Raw genomic sequence first — 23530 nt, 5'->3', positions numbered from 1 at the left:
TCATAGATTTTTAATCTTTCTTGGTTTTTACGTTAAACATGCATCCTGTAATGGCTGTATAAATTTTTCAAAATAAATTATTGGAACAAAAGTAGCTGAGGGAGAACAATCTCATTTACAAAACAGAACTTTATTTCATATTTTATCCTTAAATATGCTTAAATTCCTGTACCTCTCACTGAGGTAAAACGTTTCAAGACTCGTCTTGTAGAACCCATTCCTAAATCAAACAAATTAACAATAGATATTATCACAGAAAAGAATTAGCCTGAGAAATAGTTTCATTATTATGTTAGATTAAATATATTTAATTTTGAAAGAGTATATTTGTTTATAGAAGGTGTAGGTACTCTGAAACCCAGATTCACACTTTTTGTGCTGTTTCCAGGCATCTATTGGCCCAAACCAAACATCAGGAACTAGAACACTGTAATATTGAAAACACTGAAAAAATATTCCAAAAAGTTCAGGATTTGACAAGGTTATATGGCATTAACGCAGCAATTTCCATTTCAGTGTAAAAATTACTCTCCTGGGAATAAACTAGAGTACAACCCACCCATTAATCATAAAAAAATGAACAGAAATGCAAAAGGAGCCAAATTTCTCCTTGGCTTTTATCTGAAGTCAAAGCATTTCTAAAATAAATTTACCCCACAATCTCATCCATTCTCTCTGTGCTTTAGGGAAGGCCTAGAACTAACTTCTCCCAGCTCTTGCAGCACACTGGTTCTCTCATACACACAAAAATGTGCATAACAAGCAATGGACATCATCCACTTTAGTGGGCCCAAGGATGGAGTCAGCCTTTCCAAATAGACCAGACAGGAAATGAACAGAATCTTGCAAGTCTGAAAGTACAGTTCTTCTGCCTTCCCCCTTATGGCCTCAGAAACTAGGGAGGGTCCCTTGTGAGCTTCTTGAGCCACCAACTTTCCAGCTACAAGGTGTGTTGTTTCTTATCCAACTATTCCTTAGGGAGGATCTTTTCACCCTGTCTCCTAAGGTTTTCCCCATATTATTATAGATCATGGGTATCAAACTCACAGCACCACGTTGCTGTCATGTGACATTTTATCAATTTGTCGAGCTGGGCTGAGCGTGGCCTATGCATGACGCATCTGGCCCATGGGCCACCAGTTTGACACCAGTTATACATCGATGCTGAACCTCTTTGCTGCCACACCGAAAATCTGCCAATTCTGGGTGGCCTTGGGGCTCCCATTGGTTGAGGGGACTTGTATTTAGTCCTACGCAATCCTTGCTGCATAGAAGCTATTGGGGGGGGGGGGCTGATTCCCCCAGAGACACAGCATTAGACCTGTAAGTGTTCTAGATCTAGAGTCAATGATTGAGATGGTGGCTATAGAAATTGAATAAATAGATAAATAATCCTAATATTCTTAAAGGAGAAACCAAATGACTTTGCACCTCTTCTCTTGGTAGTTCTCAACCTTTCTAACGCTGCAACCGCTTAATACGTTCCTCATGTTGTGGTGACCCCCAACCATAAGTCTAGCGCCAATTCTCCCAACAGACCTTTAAGCTGATTGGCAGGAAGGTCAGAGGGACATCCCCACTGTAAACGCCTGATTGGTCGGATTCAGTGAAGGACTGCATTTTTTTTTACTACCACACTGTGGGCATGGCTTATTTTTTGCGGGTGTGGCTTGCCGGCCGTGTGACTAGGTGGGATTGACTTGACAATCATGTGACCAGGGGTGGCTTAAAAGTCATGTGACTGGCTTAAAGGTGGCCAACTTGACATCACTCACATCAAGGGTTTGGGTTATGGTGCCTGGCCTTTCCTCGCCTCAAAGAGATACAATTTCCTTATCTATTTACTATTACTGAACATCCAAAATATACTATTTAATTCTATGTACATACATATTACACACAGGCACACAAAAATAGACATTATCTACTATATAAACTGTATGTATATGTACACACACACAGGCACACACAGCTCTTCTAAAATTATACACATTCAACCTCATTTACAGCGATAGGAAAAACATACCCAGAGCCCAGAAGGGAAAAAAGAACAAAAAATCAAAAATTTTCTACGGGTACTATGTACCTGACAGTACCTGTAGGAGCCCGTCACTGGTCGGATTGTAAAAATATGCTCCAAGGTGCCAGAATAGAAGCTTTAATTCTTAACACCATGGGGAATTTGTTTTTTCCCGTGGTCTTAGGCGATACCTGTGAAACGGTCATTTGGTCCCCAAAGGGGTCCTGACCCCCAGGTTGAGAACCACTGATCTAGAGTCATGGATTGAGATGGTGGCTATAGAAATTGAATAGATAAATATTCCTAATAGTCTTAAAGGAGAAACCCAATGACTTTGCACCTCTCCTCTTGGGGGCTCTGGGATCCGTTATCTCCCATCTCCATAACAGGTGCAGGTAATGAGCGATCAGGTTTATTCCAACTACAAACCTAGGCTAGATGGAGAAGGAAGATCTGCTTTTCTTCCAGTTTTATCTCCTGCAGCCACCTTGGATCTAGCCTTAACCGATCTTCCATCAAGGGATATTTTTGAAATGTTGATTTTGAAATCAAGAAGCCCCGAAAACAACAACACCAACACCACACACACACACACACACACACACACACACACACACACAAAGAGAGAGAGAAACCTGTCTGCAGACATTTCCCCGCTCCTCTAACCTCGGCAGCCAGGCTAATGTACATAAGTAGGAAGCAAAACCCATATAACCCCCATTCACTAACAGTGGTGAATGTGGGGTTTGCAAGCTCAAAGGAGTTCCAAGGGCTTCCACAGTCCAGCCCTGAGTGACAGATATTATTCTCTTCCAACAAAACCCATCTCTCGGCCTGAAGGAGCCACGGGGGACCTGGGGCCTAGGCCAACTGCCCAAGAAAACAAACGGGCTGCGTGCAAATTGCCAGGAGGTAAATTATTCAAACCAGGAAGGGAACGTAGCTTAAGCAAGGACCTGGACGGAGTAACTCTTCCCTCGCTACGGCTCTCCTCAGCCCGCCGCGCGGAACAACGCAGGCGGGCGGAGAGGGAAGGCAACGTCGTGGACGAGGGGGGTCTGCGGCAGCGCAAGGATGGCGGAACCAAGTTGAGGGAGCGCGGCCTGGAGTGGCCTTCCCTCCCGCCCGCCCTTTGACTTCCCCTCCGCCCAGCCCGCGCCTCCAGGGCGCAGCAGCGAAAGAGTTAAGCGATCGAAGGGCTGCGGGCGGGGGAGGCGGCCGCCTGTCAGGAAGGAGCATGTGCAGTTTGCCTTGCAAATGCATCCACGCGATGGGTCCGCTTCATTGGCACAGTTGATCTCCGGCCGCGGCGGCGGCGCAAAGAGCGGCTTTACAAAAGGAACAGCTGGCGGCCCGGATCTGTCCAATGGAGCTGAGGTGGAGGAAGCGCTGCTGAGCGGATCCCAGCCGCGGCGCTGCGGCGAAGCAGGCACCTGCGCCGGCCGGCCGGCCCTCCTTGAGTCTCGCTGCCCAGCGTCACCCGGGTAGGTGCATCCGCAGAGGCCTCCTCCTCCTCCTTCTTCCTGCAACGGGTGTGGGGGCGCAGATGTTCGGAGGCGGAGGACCCGGGCGACCGCGATGAGGGCGCTCGGACTTCCGCCTTTGTGACCCGCTGCACAACTCCCAGTCCCCGGGGCAATTCCGCGGGGATCCGCGCGAGAGGAGGAAGCGCTCAGCCCATAACAAAAGCCGAGGAGGCGCTTAAGAGAAGCGGAAGGAGAACGGGCGGCTGCCCTTCTTTAGCAGGATCTTTATTCCTCAGTCGCTCCCCAACCTCCCCATCTTCCCTGCGGCGGCTACCGGCTTCCCATCCCGCCACGCCTCCGACTCGCTTGGGAAGGATGCTGAACTGCTGCTGCTGCTGCTGCTGCTGCTGCAGTATCCTGGGTGGTGGGCTTGGCCTGCAGTGGGCTCGGAAGGAGTTGGGCGCGAGGCATTTTTTTTAGCGCGCTCTCTCTCTTTTTGCCCCCCCCCCAGTAGGAGCCGCGAGATCCCCCGCGCGCCCTCTGCGCTCGGCCGTGTGTATATGTGTGTGAGGGGGGAGACGTGGGGAATCCTCTCGCTCCGACGCTGGCGTAGCTACTAGCGAGCTTCGCCTCAGGCCTGGGTCTTTCTTGCCTCTCTCTCTCCCCTCTAAAAGGGTCTGCTTCAGTGGTTTCCAACGTGAGGACCATGCCCCACGGGGGGGGGATTTGATTTTTAATGGGGGCAGTTGGGCGCCCCTCAACGTCCCCAAGGAGTTGGGCAGCTTATAAGTCTAATAAATTAAATTAAATTAAAATTAAATTGGTCAGGCGGTAGGGAGAACAAGTAGAATGCTTGGCTGCATAGCTAGAGGTATAACAAGCAGGAAGAGGGAGATTGTGATCCTGCTGTATAGAGAGCTGGTGGGACCACATTTGAAATACTGTGTTCCGTTCTGGAGACCTCACCTACAAAAAGATATTGATAAAATTGAACAGCTCCAAAGACGGGCTACAAGAATGGTGGAAGGTCTTAAGCATAAAACTTATCAGGAAAGACTTAATTAACTCAATTTGTATAGTCTGGAGGCAGAAGGGAAAGGGGGGACATGATCGAAACATTTAAATATGTTAAAAGCTTAAATAAGGTTCAGGAGGGAAGTGTTTTTAATAGGAAAGTGAACACAAGAACAAGAGGGCACAATCTGAGGTGAGCTGGGGGAAAGATCAGAAGCAACGTGAGAAAATATTATTTTACTGAAAGAGTAGTAGATGCTTGGAACACTTCCGGCAGATGTGGTTGGTAAATCCACAGTAACTAGATTTAAACATGCCTGCAATAAACATATATCCATCCTAACATAAAATACAGGAAATAGTATAAGGGCAGACTGGATGGACCATGAGGTCTTTTTCTGTTGTTAATGGTGTTTTAGGTTTCCTCTACATGAGTAGGTGTTAATTTTTTGAATAGTAAGAATTATATAGGAGTTTAGAGATGCATAGGTGGAGCTTGGCCCCCCAAAAAAGGTTGGGAACCCCGGGTCTACTTGAACTTGGTTCCCCCTCCTCTCATCCTTCCCAGGTGATGTGGTCACCTCCCGTTGCTTTGGGAGTGTATTCCAGTTGCTTGAAACCTCAGGCTTCCTCAGGTTGTCTGCTCCTCTATATTCACTGGCGGGTATTCGACTTCAGCTGTCCAAATTCTGAAGAGCCCCAAATAGGGAGGATGCGCCTTCCCGCTCTCAAGAGTGTTACTTTTGATCCTACTTTTCTTGCCCCAGCGTGATTTTTTTAAAATCATGTTTATAATATGAGAGCATATGCACCAAAGACAAATTCCTTGTGTATCCAATCACCAGTCACACTTGGCCAATAAAGTATTCTATTCTATTCCATTCCATTCTATAATGCCTTATTTTTAAAAAAGCATTGGGCTCATTGATTTTCATGTCAGACCTGTGAGAAGGCAAATGGTTACAGTATTCCCATTTTGTAAATGGGAAGCCAAGCTTAGAAGAGAAGACACAAGGTGATTCTTGAAGCAAATCTGAGCAATGTTCTCTCTTAAAACTGACAAGCTTTTGCAAGGTTTATTTCCTCAGTATATAGCTCACAACTCGCATGGTGTATGTCTCCTGTCTGTTCTCCTGGCTTTACAGTTAAGGAATTCCTTGGCTGTCTCCTATCTATAAAGACACGTCTCCCACATAATTCATTTTACCCATTTTACCACGGGCTACAAAAATGGTGGAAGGTCTTAAGCATAAAACTTATCAGGAAAGACTTAATGAACTCAATCTGTATAGTCTGGAGGACTAAAGAAGGGAAAGGGGGGACATGATCGAAACATTTAAATTTGTTAAAGGGTTAAATGAGGTTAAGGAGGAAAATGTTTTAATGGGAAAGTGAACACAAGAACAAGGGGGCACAATCTGAGGTTAGTTGAGGGAAAGATCAGAAGCAACGTGAGAAAATATTATTTTACTGAAAGAGTAGTAGATGCTTGGAACAAACCTCCGGGAGACGTGGTTGGTAAATCCACAGTAACTGAATTTAAACATGCCTGGGATAAACATATATCCATTGTAAGATAAAATACAGGAAATAGTATAAGGGCAGACTAGATGGACCATGAGGTCTTTTTCTGCCGTCGGTCTTCTATGTTTCTATGTTTAGTGGTCTCCAAAATGCCATTATACTTGTAATGGATTTTGGTGCTACAGAACATGGAGCCTTCTTGTCCCATGGTCATGGTCCTTGCTAACTCCTACACCAAGATTTATTAGATTGTTCAGAAACATCTATGGGTTCTTATGTGTTTGATGGGATCGTGTTACAAGAGTTCTCCCTAAAGTGTTGGATTATGCCTGGCGCAAACCAACATGCTTTGGTAAGCTCTCCAGAGATTATATGAACGGTAGTGTCACATATCTTGGGTGCCAATTACAAAGAGGCTGCTGGAGATAGAGCTTTCTCTACATCCTGTGAGTAGAAATTCTTACCCCGGGGGGGAGGTATAAATTAAGTGCACTTGGTGTGGATATAATGTGATGTGTGAGACGATAGGTTTGAGTAACATCTTGCACATCATTGTAACAATGTGTATTTATATAATCAGTAACAATATTTATCTGTGTAATCAACAGCATCATTGCATTGAATATTGTGTTTAGGGGACGTTAAAACATGCCAGTGCTGATCACTGTGGAAATCATTTAATAATATATGACATAGCACAGCCTCTGTAAGCTGTGCTCTTTTTAACATTAGCAGTATTATTTTCATACCGTATCAAAAGCCTGGAAATCATTTGCTGTAATCAGTAAAACAAAAATATATCTTCTTTTTAAAAGTTTAAACTGAAAAATACCTTTGCAGACTAACATTGAATGAAACGGATAATTGTTACTTTTCCTGTTTTTCCAAGTTAATTATTTCTAAAGGAGAAAACGTCTCTAAATGTGTATCAGCATCCCACAGAAAAATGTATTTTATTTAGTGACCAAGAATCTTGTGTTGAAATCCGTGGGACTGTATTGATTAAAACAGTCGAGGTTTTAAAATAGTGATGATAATCTCCAACACTAGGGAATAAACACAACCTTGCGTGAGAGACTGAATGTTCTTCCAGTTCAAGTAACCTTCTAACCCTATGAAATAGTTGCATTTTTGTGAACCATTAACTTAATAAATGTCCAATTCCAAGAACAAGTTTTCTAAGCAAACTGGAAAACAACAAATTACTACAGTGTGATAATTTAACTTTCTTCAGAAAATTTTATTTACCGTAGGCAAAAAGAAGAAACTTAATTAGGCCTTCATATTTCCTTATTTGAAGCAAAATCGATTCTGCTTCTGTTTCTCATGGAGAGAGATTGTAACTAAACACTCAACCTTAGGAAACTATTTTAAGCCATATAACTTAACTTTATGAGGTTTAAATAGGCATAGACTATACATATTGAAGTCTGTTTGTTATAGTTAGGAAATGCAGAAAGTATTTTTAAAAAATAATATGAAATTTATGAAACACTGGATTAAAGGTAAAGGTTCCCCCACACATGCGTGTTAATCCTTTCTGGCTCTAGGGGGAGATGCTCATCTCCGTTTCTAAGCCGAGGAGCCAGCGCTGTCTGAAGATGTCGCCATAGTCATGTAGCTGGCATGACATAATGCCAAAGGTGGGTGGAGCGCTGTTACCTTCCCACAGTATTCCCTATTTATCTACTTACATTATTTACCTGCTTTCAAACTGCTAGGTTGTCAGAAGTTGGGACAAGTAACGGGAGCTTACTCCATTACACGGCATTAGGGATTCGAACTGCTGAACTCTTCTGATCGACAAACAGCATCTTAGCCACTGAGCCATCACATCTCCTACTGGATTAAGTAGTTATTACCATATTCTCTTCTTTTTCTTTTCATCATTTGTTTTTTCTTCCATTATTCTAAACAGAACCCTGATTGTATTTAGTCACCTTTGCGAGAGCAATTTTGATCTTATATTGTGGTATACTGTACTTCTTTGGAACAGAAATTCTTAACTTTAGAAATTTGCATGCCACAAGGCAATATTTTTCTACACTGAAAACGAAGAAAGTGATACTGACATTGAGTTAATTCCATAGAATCTATGATGTAATTTTTGCTTTACACATATTTTAAATGATAAAAGGACTGGTTAGTATGTAAAATATGATAGAAAGAACAAGTAGAATTGGTGATTAAAATGTATGTTTGAGACATTTGGGGAGAAAATCATTAGACTCCAGTAACTGAGTAGTGTATGAAATAAATGTAGGTGCTTATCCATCCAAGCTGAAACCTTTTAGCAGATGGAATTAATATACAGTATTCTTAGTTTCATTCTGGCTGTAGAGCACCTGCCTTAATTTCTAGGACTAGCTCTAAAATGTTGGTTATAACCTAGGAGTTGAAAAATAACAATTTGAACTTTTTCATGTTTACACCCAAAAGTGTCTTATTGTTGGTACAACTCACTTCCTACTAGTAGTACACATGATGTAATCCTAGAAGTAAGAGAGTTTTATAATGGCTGAATTGCAGAACTTCGGAAGCCTGTTTATAGACACACAGTAAATGTATTTTGAAGTTTAAAAAAAGCCCATCAGGAATTTTTATTGTTGTCCTTTATTGACATAACTGGATGGAGGAGCAAAGTAATAAAAATTATGGACCTTCTTGAAAATATTGCTAAAGAGCAATGGATAAATATATATTAAAACAAACCTACACAAAAAGGCAAAATATCTATGATCGTAAAGCAAGTCTAATGGAATCCAGTAGCATTAGGCACTTCAGTGCAAACTCTGCATTTTTCCCTTTGGACAATAAGGAAACAACTATCACCCGTGAAAGGAAACAGTTTTCAAATTACTGTATGGTGCTTATAAAAAATATCCCACTGACTTGTCAGTCAACAACGTTTCATGGTATACAAACTTGCTGGAGTGATGTTTAGAAGGGAATCAACTTTTAACATTTCCGTTTTTTAATTTCTAGCCAAATGCAAGTATATCTGGAAAACAACATAGTATTCCAGCTAGTGTGTGGGTAACATTTGTATTTACATCTCATCTGATAGATTTTTTAGGATTTGGGTAAATCTTCCAAATCTTAGAAACTGCGACTTGGTACAACTTTTCTTGCTTATGTTTTACATAATTCTGACCAACCTGCCTTTACTGTTTGTTTAGGTTTGAACTATGCATTGAATTGGCCCCCAATCATGAGGAATTTTCTATATGGTAATGAATGGGGCTTTTTAAATTGGAAAGCTATAACTTACATCTGATATTTTATCCATAAAGGCATCCATAAAGAAATATAAATCATTGGTGCCAACTTCAGATTATAGAAAAGTTTTGATAAAAATCCTCTTCCTATTTGGTTTTTCATTTTCTTCTTCTTTGAGGATATGTTGGTTTGCAGCTTCTGAAGGGGTTAGGTTGGGAAAAGCAGGTTAAAAGGATAGAACATAACAGTGAACCCAGCTACTACATCTTCTATTTATATCAGAAATGGAAAGCTGGATAAGTACTAGGTGGGATTGGAACAGTGCTTTTTGTCCATTTCTGGCTAATGGAAGCACTCCCTTCCAATCTTTTGTCATTCTATCTACTGCGTAATAGTTGGATATAGTAGTGCTGTGCTTGTGGTTCTTCAGAATTGAATAATAACACAAAACTGTTCAGTCACCAGTACCGTAAGTGCTTTCATCTATGTCCTAGAAAAAGATGAAGTGAAATGATGCCATACTGAATCTTGTTTTCTCCTCCCTATATTTCCTTCTGAAACATCACAATAGAGTCTGGAAGCTGAGAGAAGAAAAAGAAAGGAATCCCAGGTAGAAATATTGTTTGTAATTCAGCTCCTTTTCGGATTCGATCTTTTAACCCTTGACTGTTTTGTACCACAGTGGGGCATAGGAAGAATGGGAGAAGAACAGGAAGGCATCTAGACCTACTTTATCCCAATGCAGTCAGTATCTTTTCCCATCAGCTGTTGACATACTGTGGAGGGAAGACAGCAAAACTAGAGAACTCTACCAGGCTCTCCTTATCAGGCACTGCACATGCATAAGAAAAGCACTGATAGGTGGACGAAATGCGGTAGAGGCTAGATGGAAAATTGCATGTAAATATAGCCTACAAACTCAAGGATGAATGTACAGCACTGAATGTACAGCACTGAGCAGTATGGAAAGGCCCTTAATCTGTAGATGGTGATTATAGAGGTAAGTCATTTTTTGCAGGTCTATATATGGTGTCGGGATTGAGCCTTAAAGATAAAGGAAAATGGTAACTCCTTACAACTTGTAAGAGGACATAGGGAATGCCTGGGAAGGACTCGAGGAAGTGTCGCTGTCAAGGCATTGTTCAGACATGAACCCATTTTTTAAAAATTGTTGACTGGAGATGTTGGGCAAATATCTCACACAGGCCTGTCCCTATTTCGTATGAAGTTAAACTAAGGGAGACAGGAAGCATATGAAGATTTGTCAGATTCTGTTGCTATAACTATACTTTAAAAGTAGTTCTGGACTTAGAGGGCATTGATTTCTTAGACTAGCCTATCTAACAGGGCTGACACAATTATGTAGATGGAAAGTTTATTATTGGGCATTCTGTTTCTTAGCAAATAAAATTCTAGCCTGACAGAATAATAGTTCTGGTAATAAAACTATGTGCCAGTTCAAGCTTGGTTCCCAGGTCATTTCCAGTTTTGCAAATCATTACAATACTATTCTGGAAAGAAAAAGTTTTTCTTGTCACCAAAGCTGGCTGTTTTGGTTCAAGGAAAGCATGATTAATCCCATCCCTATGTCTGCCTAGCATTCATTAGGAAAGATTATAAGACTAAGCTCCTGGCGAAATCTCAAAACAAAAGATTGGCCTACTTTTTAAACAAATGACTTTTGTCACATCAGCTTTTTTCATAGGTAAACACCCTTCTCCTTCACTCAGAGCAGGAATCCAACGTGAAGCTTTTTAGACAGGTGGTTGCCTATCCTCTGATTGAACCTGTGCCCTGAAATGAAGCCCATCACCTCTCTAACTAGTATAGTTTATTGGTCCTCTGGTCTTCCTTTCAGAAATTATTTTGTAACACTCAAGTCTACTTTTTTGTAACTGAAATCTGTACTTGGTGTTCCGTACTCTGGATCGGGAAAGAACAGAGTAGTATAAACCAAGCTAGTTATCCTATACATATCCACTTGTCTTTTTATTTTCCTGGGTTCCATTTTCATCTTATTATTTTAGCCTACTTAAAATTTCATCCTACAAGTAGTCTTGGCTAACAACCATTCATTCAGTGTCTGTTTGAAAGTTGCAGCATTGCTTAATGGGTGGTACTTATGATTAGTTCTGGAAATTATGGCCATTACATCCCCATAGTCATGTCATTGTGATTCAAATACTTGCCAATCAGTTTGAAATTACACAGTTGTAGCATCTTGACCAAATTTCTGACCTTCCCTGCTGATCTCCCCTGAGAAAGATCAATTAGAAGCTGTCAGGAAAGATCACAAGTCACTTTTCCCCTCAAGAAGCAAAAGTAGGCTTCAGAGTACAAAATGACCAAAAGGGCAGAGATGTGTAGTGGATGTTAAAGCAGAGTCAGTTTGAAGTTGGTGGAAGTTGAAGCAGAGCAGGAGATCATGACCATGGGATGCTACGCCTGGTTGTAAATGTGGGCCGGTCACCAAGTGCCCATATTTTGATCACATGACCACAGGAGCACAACAACAGTCAGAACTTTGATTGTTGGCCATTACCATTCGTTTAGGACCATCCTAACTTTGAACAATCACTGAACAAAGCTATGCTGCTTTGCAGAAATGGAAAGAGAGTTTTCTGCTTTGCAGAGAAAAGGGCTGTCTAGAAACATTGGGATATATCGGATCAAACCCAATGAGGAATCTCATTGAGAATGAACCAAGGACGTACATACTGCTCATCAGTATGATGAGCAAGTCTTGTTTGTTTGTTTGTTTGTTTGTTTGTTCGTTCGTTCGTTCGTTCGTTCATTCATTCATTCATTCATTCATTCATTCATTCATTCATTCATTTTTTATGCCGCCCAACTCCCTAGGGACTCTGAGCTAATATTTTATTAGCCCAGTAGAAAACACACCTTTCTTCTATCAAATGGCCTCTTGTGGTATGAGAAGTTTCTAATTCTGTAGTTGTGACATGTTAACATGTAGCTTATCTGTGTGCCCATATCTGAGTTCGCCTATTCTAATTTATTACTTCCTTTGTTGATTAAAAGGGAAAGGATGGAGTCTGCTGAGGAATTCTTAAGAGTCACTCTTGAAATGGAAAAAAAAGGCTATAAATGTTTCCTTGAGACATTATAGATGTAGCATTACAAGTACTGTACATAGGAAAGTGACAATGAAATGAAAAATAAAAACAAAAATCCAAATAAACCGTTCCGAAATAAACAGCACTGTAATTGCCATCAAATTACAGATTCAACAGAAACTCTGGGGGGAAAAAGGCCATGAAGATGGAAAAAAGCATAAACCTATTATTATCTTAAAGGGCAATGATATCATGCGTAATTATCTCAAGAATCAAAGTCCTGTGTGCTTGGGGAGGTCGCTGGAGTGAAGGTAACAGGTGCTTCACTGTGACCAAGCAGGCATTTAGTCCCTTTCCGTGGGTGTTCCAAGCTGTGGGGCCTGCAGAACCTCCCCAAAGGAACTCAGAATCTCAGCCCTCCAAGGATTCTGTCCTGAGGGGGAGAGTTGCAATTTTCCCTGGTTTGGCTATGCAACTGGTATATAGGACCTTCTGGAAAGATGATAGGCATAATAGAGGCCACAGAGAGACTGTGCTCACAGTTTTATAGCATTTAGATTTAAATAATAATAACAATCAATAACTAATAGTAATAATAGTAATAGTAATAATAATAATAATAATAATAATAATAATAATAATAATAATAATTTATTAGACTGGTATGCCGCCCCTCTCCGAATACTCCTTCATTGTGCTTTACAACATTCTCTGGATGATTTTTTAAAGAGTCAATATATTGCTCCCCAACAATCTTGAATTTTTATTTAACCAACATGAGAAGGATGGAAGGATGGGAGGCGCAGTCAACCTTGAGCTGGTCAGAATCAAACTCTTGGCAGTGGGCAGAGTCAGTCTGCAATACTGCATTCTAACCATTGCACCACCATGGGTCCTTCCTGGCTCCTACAAGGGCTGGGGATAACAGTAGAGTGGCCGGCTACTGTGCACCCTCCCTCCTTACAAAGGCTATTTTGCCTTTTCTTATGCCAGAGAGGAAAAAAACAATGCAGAGATTGTTGACCACTTGGCATGGATTCTAGCAACCCAGACAGCTACCCATGTCAGTGGACAGCGAGTTTGCTATGAAGATTGATTCTCCTGTCTAGGTGCAACTCAAAGGATGGGATGGATGGGGTTGAGGTGAATGGAAAGGACAGACTGACCTGGCAATTAGAAGATCAAGGACCAGTTGGATGAGAGTAGCAGGAGAAGGGTCCTGTTGGATGAGGGTAGTAGGAGAAGGATACTGTGCGTGGAAGTGTATTTGTGGGTGGAGTGTGGAGATGGCCACCGAATGGTCCTGGGAGTATTGAAACTAAACTGCCTCAGGATGTCTGGCTTCCCCTTCCTGGGATGGATGGAGTTCAGGACGATGGGAGGTTCTTGGCTTTGGTAATTGAGGGGGCTATATTGGGAGGTTGTGCTACCTTTGAGGGGATGGGGACGGGGTGAAATATAATGATGATGATAGATACAAGGAGATATGGTAAAAGACTGGGAGCAGGCCATTCTTGGGGAATGCAGGACTGATGTCTTATATCAATTTGAAATTCTAGCTCCTTGGTGTCCAGCTCTCTACTCAGTCAGCAAATCTTCAGAAGTCTGGTTTTTTTGGCTGCTGCTTCTAATTGTCAGGTCAGTCTTTAATAAGGCTTCCTTCAATTGCGATTTCATTGTTGATGAAAGGGCTAACTTGTCTGAACTTTTTGACTTCATTTCGGGGTAGGCAGTGGGTTTCTCCAGACTTATGGCCTTGGGGGACGTCGAGCTCTCTTATTTCAGAGTGGGCTCTGAGGATGCTTAGGAGTTCATGGCGCTATACCGGATCCTATTTGGATATCTGGGAATGACCTTGGAAGATAGGGATCATATGCCAGATGATTTTGTCCTGTCCCTTCACAATTCAATTTCTAAAATCAGATTTGTATTATCATAAGAGATATATTTATCCAGCAAAGTATAGGCCTTCAAAGTCAGGCCATTTAAACTGTACTTTGTAGCTTTTCCTGCCCTTACCACTTTTCTAAGTGCCAGGAGGCAGTTTTATTGATGATGAATATAATGGAAAATATTGTGCAGAATACACACAGTGTAAAAATAGAGACATTTCCTTCCAAGGGTATCTAGAAAAGTCACATAAAACCTTGGGGGTGGGGGAAATGATGTAATATAATACCTGTATTTCTTTCTCTCCAAGTACTGAACAGAAGGTAGACTATTTACCATTCTAATAGAACACTCTTCTGCATGCTGCAGTCACAGTATGGAATGGAATAACTTAAAACATATATTATGTTTTTCATACTGAGTGCTTGTTTGTAACTGTTGTAAATTAAAGTTATTTTGAAACACAACTTAACAAACGATTCTTAAAATGAATTTAGTAAGAATCAGGATGACATTGCGCTGGGGCTACTGCTATTGAATTAACTGATCTATTGCAGTAATTGGGAACTTTTTCTAATAAATCCTCTCCATGTGCAATTTTGTCTTCAAGTCCTGTATGAGAAACACATTTGAGTAAAGAACCTCATTTGTTAAGCATGTTCAATATCACAACCTTATTCTCTATATACAGTGTTCCCTCGATTTTCGCGGGTTCGAACTTCGCGAAAAGTCTATAGCACGTTTTTTCAAAAATATTAATTAAAAAATACTTCGCGGGTTTTTTCCCTATACTACGGTTTTTCCCACGCGATGACGTCATATGTCATCGTCAACCTTTTGTCTGTCTTTAATAAATATTTTTTAAAATAAACTTTAATAAATAAACATGGTGAGTAATAATCTGAATGATTGCTAAGGGAATGGAAAATTGCAATTTAGGGGTTTAAAGAGTTAAGGGAAGGCTTGTGATACTGTTCATAGCAAAAAATAGTGTATTTACTTCCACATCTCTACTTCGCGGAAATTCGACTTTCGCGGGTGGTCTCGGAACGCATCCCCGCGAAAAGCGAGGGAACACTGTATATGTAATAAAACTTGAGAAACTGGTGATATTAGCTGAGAGTTAAGAAGGGGTTCTTTAACTTCAGTCTGTTGCTTGTTCCATACAACCTAGTATCTTTGATCAAAATCAAGTGTCCAATATACATTTCCATATCAGTGAAGAGAAATGTTTAGCTAATAATTATATAGTCTATATAGTGTTCAAGGGATTTGAACAATGCAGCCTGTTAAGAAGCCAAAAACAACAGAAACAGCTGATAAGTGAGATGATTACTGCATTTCTTTAATAAAAACTTTAAAACTCTGCTCTCAGTAATGATGATATTTAACTTAAAATATAGTTCATTGTATCTGAAGGCATTGCCCTTTTTATCAATGCAGCAGTTCTGTGCCTGTTCTGCAGTTTTATGTTTAATTTTTTTTAAAAATAATGACAGTTGATTTAAAACATATTTAAAGTTCACACCCATATTTTGCTGACTTGGCTAATAAAAAGAGACCAACTAAAAGTGTAGTCCATGGATGTCTCAAACTTTTGGCTTGCCTGGTCCACATGCAGTCCATGGGCCATGGGTTGGATATGCCTAGAATAGAATAGAATAGAATAGAATAGAATAGAATTTTATTGGCCAAGTGTGATTGGATACACAATGAATTTGTCTTGGTGCACATGCTGTCAGTGTACATAAAATAAAAGATATATTCATCAAGAATCATAAGGTACAACACTTAATGATAGTCCAGGTACATATAAGCAATCAAATCGTATTAGGAACCAGTCAATATAAATTGTAAGGATACAAGCAACAAAGTTACAGTCACAGTCATTTGCCGGAGGAGATGAGTTATGGGAACAATGATAAGTGCAGACTTAGGAAATAGTTTGACAGTGTTGAAGGAACTATTTGTTTAGCAGAATGATGGCATTTGGGAAAAATCTGCTCTTGTGTCTAGTTTTTCTGGTCTGCAATGATCCATAGCATCATTTTGAGGGTGAAGCAGTTTGTGTCCAGAATGTGAGGTGTCTGTAAATATTTTCACAGCCCACTTTTTGACTTGTACAGTATACACTAGTGTCGACCTAGACATTTTATCTCAGAAGTACAGTAAAGTTCAAATTGTAGTGTGTATAAAATAGCAGGTCCAATTCCCTGCTTAGAATATAACCATAAAACAGTAGGAGGACCTGGAACAGAGTTGAAGTGTCCCAGTAAATCGCCCATTGCCTTCTACTGAGTAGGTAACAGTTGGAAAATGTTAATCGGCTAAGTTGCTAAGCAACTGCATCCTGACCTTAATTCCTATTGGATCACTGTGAGTTTAACCAGTGAATTAAATGTTTTGCTTTAAAATGTGACAGAGCGGATGTGATAGTTTTTATACTAGATCCTTTTTTTCCCTTGTTCATAAGAGGTCCACTGCCCTATTTTGCTCACTCTGTGACTTTGGAACAGCATATATATATAATAGTTTCTATTATTGTGGATTAAATCTTCAAAAGAAAGTGATCCTTCTAACTGGAGGTTGCACAAGGTACAGGACTGGGGATTCTGAATGTTAGAAAAAAGCTGCTTAATATAAAAAGCAGTTTAGCAGCAAAGCCCATTATCCAGAAAGTAGCAGGAGGTTTTTCCTTCACTGGAGGTGTTCAAGAAGCTCTGGGATGTTTGGGATTCTTGCATTGATCAGAGAATTGAACTCAAGGGTATAAATTTAATAGCAATAGCACTTAGACTTAATGCTGCTCCAGCATTCTCTTTTACCGACCTTAGAAGGATGGAAGGCTGAGTCAACCTTGAGTCCAGCCAGGGTCAGACTTCAGTTGTGGGCAGAGTTTGCCTGCAATATTGCATTCTAACCACTGCACCACCAGGATCATGGCTCCTTTCTATTCTATGATTCCTGATTTTAGGATTCAAACTGCAGACCCTGGTAGGCATTCTTGGTTCTCGAGGCTACTGCACTGTTTCGGGAACCAAGGAAATAGCAGGATTGATACCTGAAAACACAAAAGCATCCTTCTTACTAAAATTCCTGCTCAGGTTTGGAAAGTTGTCAAGCAAGACCATCTTAAGGGGCATCATTCATAAGTCTGAGTACACAGAGCAACAAGAAAAACAACCTCAGAATAAGCAACATCACATTATTTTCTTTATCCTAACTATATTCTATTTTCTTTTTTTTCCTATTTCTCAATTGTTTTCATTTTTTTCTTTTTATTCTTTTAGTTTTTTTTCTTTTGTAGTTTTTAGCTTATTAATTACAATTGCAATATGATTACTATAAAAAATTTAAAAGCTTCTGACTGTTCAGACCTTTGATCATCCGTTTGATGAGTTTTTCTAATAATAGAAAATATAGAATAGATGATGCTTGGTCATATTGTGGCATCAATATCTCCCATCTCCAAAAGATGGGAGCGGATAGAATTTCTTGAACATCGTTCTTCGCATGCTTTGCTGTGCCCTTTGGTGTACCTTCAAAAGACATATTTCTGGAGTCCTTCATTTTTCAACGTGTTAATATGTCATTTTATTTTAGAGATACAAGGACTGCAAGTTCACAAACTTAGAAAATGCTTTCCTCCATTAAAAAAAAAACCTACAGTGGTACCTCTACTTACGAACTTAATTCATTCCGTGACCTGGTTGTTAAGTAGAAAAGATTGTAAGAAGAAGCAATTCCCCATAGGAATCGGTGTAAAAGCAAATAACGGGTGTGATTGGGGAAACCACAGGGAGGGTGGAGGGCCTGTTTCCTCTCAGGAGATTCCTAGAGAGGCCCCATGGAGGCTTCTCCCCGCCTTCTCTGGCCCGGTTTTCTCCCAGGAGATTCCTAGAGAGACCCCACAGAGGTTTCTCCCTGCCTTTTACGGTCCTGTTTATTCGCAGGAGATTTCTAGAGAAGCTTCTCCCTGCCTTTTCCAGCTACAGTTTTGGAGGTTCGGGTTTGTAAGTGGAAAATGGTTCTTGAGAAGAGGCAAAAAAATCTTGAACACCCAGTTTGTACTGTATCTAGAAAAGTAGAGGCGTTCTTAGGTAGAGATACCACTGTATTTGAATACCTTAAACTGTCTATTGTTGACCTCACCCCATTCCTAAGAGGTCTGTAAGGGGCGTGCATACCACACCATCATGCTTAATGTCCCTGCCCTAATGTACCTAGGTAATTATAAAATTTCTTGTACTCTAAACATGCTTGTACATCTTATATATTCACAATCATGTTTATACTTTGTTTATACTTTGTAATCATATAATCATAATCATATATCACGTTTGAAAAAACAAACAAGCAAGCAAACACACAATCAAGGCATCTTTCTTCCTTTCAAAACACAGGAGGGGCCTCCAAGACCTTCAGACCCAACCTCATGGTAATAGAGTGAACAAATTTAACACATGTCTGACCTGACCTCCAAAACCAGAGAAGTTTTGAGCTGCAGTTCAAGGAGGGTTGCTGCATATGCCTATCTGGCACATGGACCTATAGCTTTATTAATGGAGCTGCCTCTGTGCAATCATATGGCTGTTGGAGTTTTGCCTGGGGCCAACAAATTGGATGACCTTGTTCTGATTGTTTAGCAACCTGGCCATCCTTCAATTTATTCCTGGCCTTAATTCAAAGTGCCTTTAAGCCCTAAATCAGGGATGGACGATATTTTTGTGTACTGTATTAAAAAAAAGAATTGAAGCAGCCGCTAATAATGTAGGGGCATCACCATAAAGGACAGGGGGAACACATTGGGTAATTTGGGACTTGTTTTTGTGATATTTTTGTGATTTGGAACTTGTTTTAAGATAAAATGTATGTATAAAATAGGGTCAACTCCTACCCTCAAAACGATGCTATAGAGCACTGCACACCAGAACAAATAGACACAAGAACAGTTTTTTCCCCAACGCCATCACCCTGCTAAACAAATAATTCCCTCAACAATGTTAAACTATTTTCTAAATCTGAACTAATATTAATCTTTTCATTGTTCCCATCACCCATCTCCTCCCACAAATAACTATATGACCATAACTTTGTTGCTTGTATCCCTACGATTTATATTGACTAATATGATTTGATTGCTTATTTGTATCCAGATTATCATTAAGTGCTGTACCTTATGATTCTTGACAAACATGCACCAAGACAAATTCCTTGTGTATCCAATCACACTTAACCAATTTCTGTTCTGTTCCGATCTGTTCCATTCCATTAGATTCTATTCTATGCTTGACATTGCTGTTCAAACCAGAATTGTTTGGAAAGTTCATTGCTCAAAATAAATTTGCTGCTGAATTTGGGAGCTGGGCAAGGGGCTTGCATGTAATGAATTGATTGTGGGTTGCTCACCTCTTAATTAAAATAATGGCATTCAGAATACTTTGAGGTTTTCTCTGTTTTACGCATCTCTGGGAACTTTGCTTCACTTCAAGTGAACTTTGCTTCACTTGGGAGAGCAATCAATTTCCAGATGATAATAAGGTATAGTGGTTAGGCACAAAATTGGATTTCTGTTATTTCAGTGAACAGTAGTTCCTCATTTTTCACAGGTGATGCGTTCCAAGACCATCTGTGAAAAATGAATTTCCGTGAAGTAGAGGAACTATTTTTTAAAAATGTACTTAACAAGTATTTGGACTTTAACACCCCCCCTTTATATTAAACAGCCATTCTATAATGTTTCTCAGCTGGAACTACATGTGATATTCTACCAGTTTCTTTAATAGAGTACAGTAGTACTGTAGAAGAATTTTATGAATTTTTAATGGATTTAAAATTTTCAATGGATTTACAGTAATGGATTTAAGCCCCCTTTGAAAATCCATGAAGTAGCGAATCTGCAAAAGATGAACCGTGAAGTAGCAAGGGATTACTGTATTTGCTTTTGGGATTGAGTTTGATATTACCAGTACTTTAATTGTCATAAATGCTACCTCAATGATAATTCATATAGATGCAGTAGAAATGTTGATGTAAATGAAAATACTATTTTTCTTGTTTAAAAGAAAAATTGTGCTGGTTTATGACCGTAATAACTATTTGACTTGATTTTAAATAAAAACAAGGGAGAGTTGCCATTTGGGTAGATCAGTGTTTCCCAACCTTGGCCACTTGAAGGTATCTGGACTTCAACTCCCAGAATTCCCCAGCCAGCATTCGCTGCCTGGGGATTTCTGGGAGTTGAAGTCCAAATATCTTCAAGTGGCCAAGGTTGAGAAACACTGGGGTAGATAACAAAATATAACTAACCTTGCTGCAGTACAAGATTTAACTATGGTTTATTTCATGGAAACAATCATTAAATTTTGGAAAAACACGTGACCAAAGTATACAACATTCCCATTCTTTTCTCCATCGTAACAGCATGATGAGCAGCCTCCTCCCAGATCCCTAATGTATTTTTGTGTAATTGCAACAGTTCATTGGTGGAGAAATAGATCTGAGTAGGAACGCTGGTGTGAGCTCAGTTGTCTGTTGTTGAATTGAGTGAAGCAAGTTTTCATCAGGTGCCCTCAAGAACCATAAAAGGGAAAATTAGATGCCTGCTACTATTGTTAAATTAAAGCCTGAAGAACAGATATACTTCTGCAGCTGAATAGAAACATGAATAATTCATCTCCCACAAACGATGCCTCCCATGACTTTAGCTACTGAAATACAGGCGGATTTATTTCCTAAGCCTTAGGGATTAAAGCTGTATAGGCTCTGATCACTGCATAGGCTCAGCAGCTGCTACGATTCTGATTTAAGAGATTGAAGGATGAGCCTTCAATTGGCAAGTTAAGGTTGTAGTCAAAGAAGTTTGGCGACGGGACAACCATTAAAGTTGGCTCACCTCTAGATGATCCTCTGGAGAGGTGGTTTGGCTGGTTGCATCAGGAAGTGTGGCAGATTTGGGAGGGCAGCAACTAGAAAATTGTCTTGTGAGCGTGCCAAAGAGCTCTTCTTGGGGGCCTAGAAGAGAACTAGACATTATTTTCAGCAAGACTTTGTCACTGTAAAAAAAAAAAGATATTGACTGAGCGTTCATCTCAAGAAGCATAGCTGCTTAGAGTAATTGTTCATCAAAATGAAAACATGCTACCAAGGGTCACTCGTTTTGTGAGATAGGCAACTATATAAATTTTAAAAACAAATTAAAACATTCATATGGATGTGGAGCCACACAAGAAGTTGCCCTTATCTTGATTGAAGATTTCAGAGAGGATTTCTCTCCCTGTTTTTGTGGGAGACTTTTAAAGATCAGAACTGGGGGACATTGGCAGCCCAGCATGATTGGAAAGAAAAATAAAAAGGCTAAATTGAACTTTGTTCTCCTTTGCTATCTATCTAAGCACCTGTTAAGCAGTGTCTCTGCTGAATATTCCTTCTTCCTCCTTTTTTGTTTGCTTATTGCCAGCTATTGATTTATTGTGAAGCCTTTATCCAGATGGTTTGCACAGGTGATAACGCTTCTTTCACCTCTGTTCAAACAATAATTTGTATCACAGAAAGTGCTCTGTAGAAGAATTCAAAGTAAGTATTTAATCCAAGGATGAATCAAATTTTTTAAAAAAACAACCACAATAGACTATTGACTACTCAGAAAAAATGCAGTTTGTATTTTTAATTGGAAATCTGAGATTCACAATTGAAATGGATACAATAAAGAGATCTTTCCTCTTCCCTTCCCTTCCCTGAAATGGAAATTTGTCTGACATGGTATAAAGTTATGATAGCGAACCTATGGCATGCATGCTTGAAGTGGCACCCAGAGCCATGTCGCGCCGCATTGCTCGTTCCGCTTCTGGATTTCTGGCATGCATGCGTGTGCAGTGGTTAGCTGGCCTTTGTGTGTATGGCAGCTCCGGAACCTCGATGAGCTAATCTTCCATTTTCCTGTGTGAGTGTGCACGCCGGCCAGCTGATCGTCATGTGCACCAATAATTAGCCAGAAACTGGAAGTTCATTTTCCTCTTCCAGGTTGCTGCCCAGATGAGTGTGCATGCGCATTGATATAGAATAGTGATGGCGATCCTATGGCACATGTGCCACGTGGAGCCATACCTGCTGGCACCTGAGCCTTTGTCCTAATTTATCTGCAGTGCGCATGTGTGTGCTGGCCCGTTGATTTTTGGTTTGTGCAGAAACTCTGGGAAGGCATTTTCGGCCTCCGTAGGGCCTCTGGGGGAGACGAGGAAGCCATTTTTGCCTTTCCCAGGCTCCAAGGATGCCTCTGGAGCCTGGGGAGGGTGAAAAATGGGCCTATCAGGCCCACCCAAAGTCAAGAAATGTGTGAATGGAGGATTGTTCCCACCCCAAGTCTTTGGAGAGGGGCGTCATACAAATCTAATATATTATAATAATTATCATCATCATCATCATCATCATTATTGTGCGTGAATGCACAGGGCGTGGGGCAATATGGGGGGCTCACACATGCATGTGCAGGAGAGCATTGAATTATGGGTGTGGTCACTTGCATGGGCACAGTAGCATGCGCATGAGTGCCTTTGGCCCCTGAGGGAAAAAAGGTTTGCCATCACTGGTATAGAGTTTCTTTCTTGCCTAAGCAAGGTGTTGGATTACAAGACCTTCAAGGTCTATTCCAACTCTGTTGTTCTGTTCTGTTCTGTTCTGTTCCATTCCACCCCACTCCATTATTTTCCTGTGTTTCCTAGACATATTCCATCTGAAAATAATTTCAACGAGATCATCCTTTCTATAGCTGCCAGCGTTTAGACATTGCCTTTATATTCTTTTCTACAATAAATGTACAACATTAAACATAATTGAAAAGATAAAAATAAATATGAACAAAAATCTAAAAGAATAAAAAGTACTGAAAAGAAGAAAAAAAATTGAAAGAACAATTGAAAGAAAAAAGAATACAGATAGTCCTCAACTTACAATAGTTCATTTAATGACTATTTGAAGTTACAATGGCACTGAAAAAATTGACTGTCCTAGGCAGCATTGTGTGGTTAATTAATTTTTTTAATCTAAAAAAGTTGGATAGTTTAAAGAGACTGCAAGGGAGGTGTCTATGGAATTATGAGTGCCTTTGGACACCTTTGGCATCGGATTACTTATGGATATTTGAACACCCTCCTGCTTCTTCTGAGAAGTTAATGTAACAGGTACCTCATATGTTCCCAAATTATTTTTTGGTAGGGTTTTTTGAGATATCAGTAGTGTGGTTGGTGAACAATATGATCACAATTGCCTCGAAGCACAGGAAACAGCAATTAGTCTTCATACGAGGAGTAAAATCCAGGAGATTC

At 40.3% G+C, this 23530-nt stretch overlaps 1 protein-coding gene across 5 annotated transcripts in view; it reads left to right on the top strand.

Moving 5' to 3' along the window:
* Positions 1-2948: 2948 nt before the first annotated feature.
* The window catches only part of TMEM229B (transmembrane protein 229B), a 63983-nt gene continuing 43401 nt past the window's right edge, over positions 2949-23530 (top strand). Inside the window, exons 1-4 of one of the 5 annotated variants that reach the window (XM_070759149.1) lie at positions 3224-3504; positions 7746-7875; positions 9204-9254; positions 9815-10243. Coding sequence is in view for 1 of the 5 variants with exons in the window: in XM_070759140.1 (XP_070615241.1) it covers positions 3278-3504 (227 nt within the window). In the remaining 4 variants the exon portion in view is untranslated. Of the gene's footprint in view, positions 3505-7745; positions 7876-9203; positions 9255-9814; positions 10244-13876; positions 13956-23530 lie in introns of those variants that run through there. The other 4 variants (XM_070759159.1, XM_070759170.1, XM_070759140.1 and 1 more) reach the window with 4 other exon arrangements.

Source organism: Erythrolamprus reginae, chromosome 1, assembly GCF_031021105.1.
Source record: "Erythrolamprus reginae isolate rEryReg1 chromosome 1, rEryReg1.hap1, whole genome shotgun sequence".
In the NCBI taxonomy this organism is placed as follows: Eukaryota; Metazoa; Chordata; class Lepidosauria; order Squamata; family Dipsadidae; genus Erythrolamprus; species Erythrolamprus reginae.
This window is presented reverse-complemented; position numbering and strand designations above follow the sequence as displayed.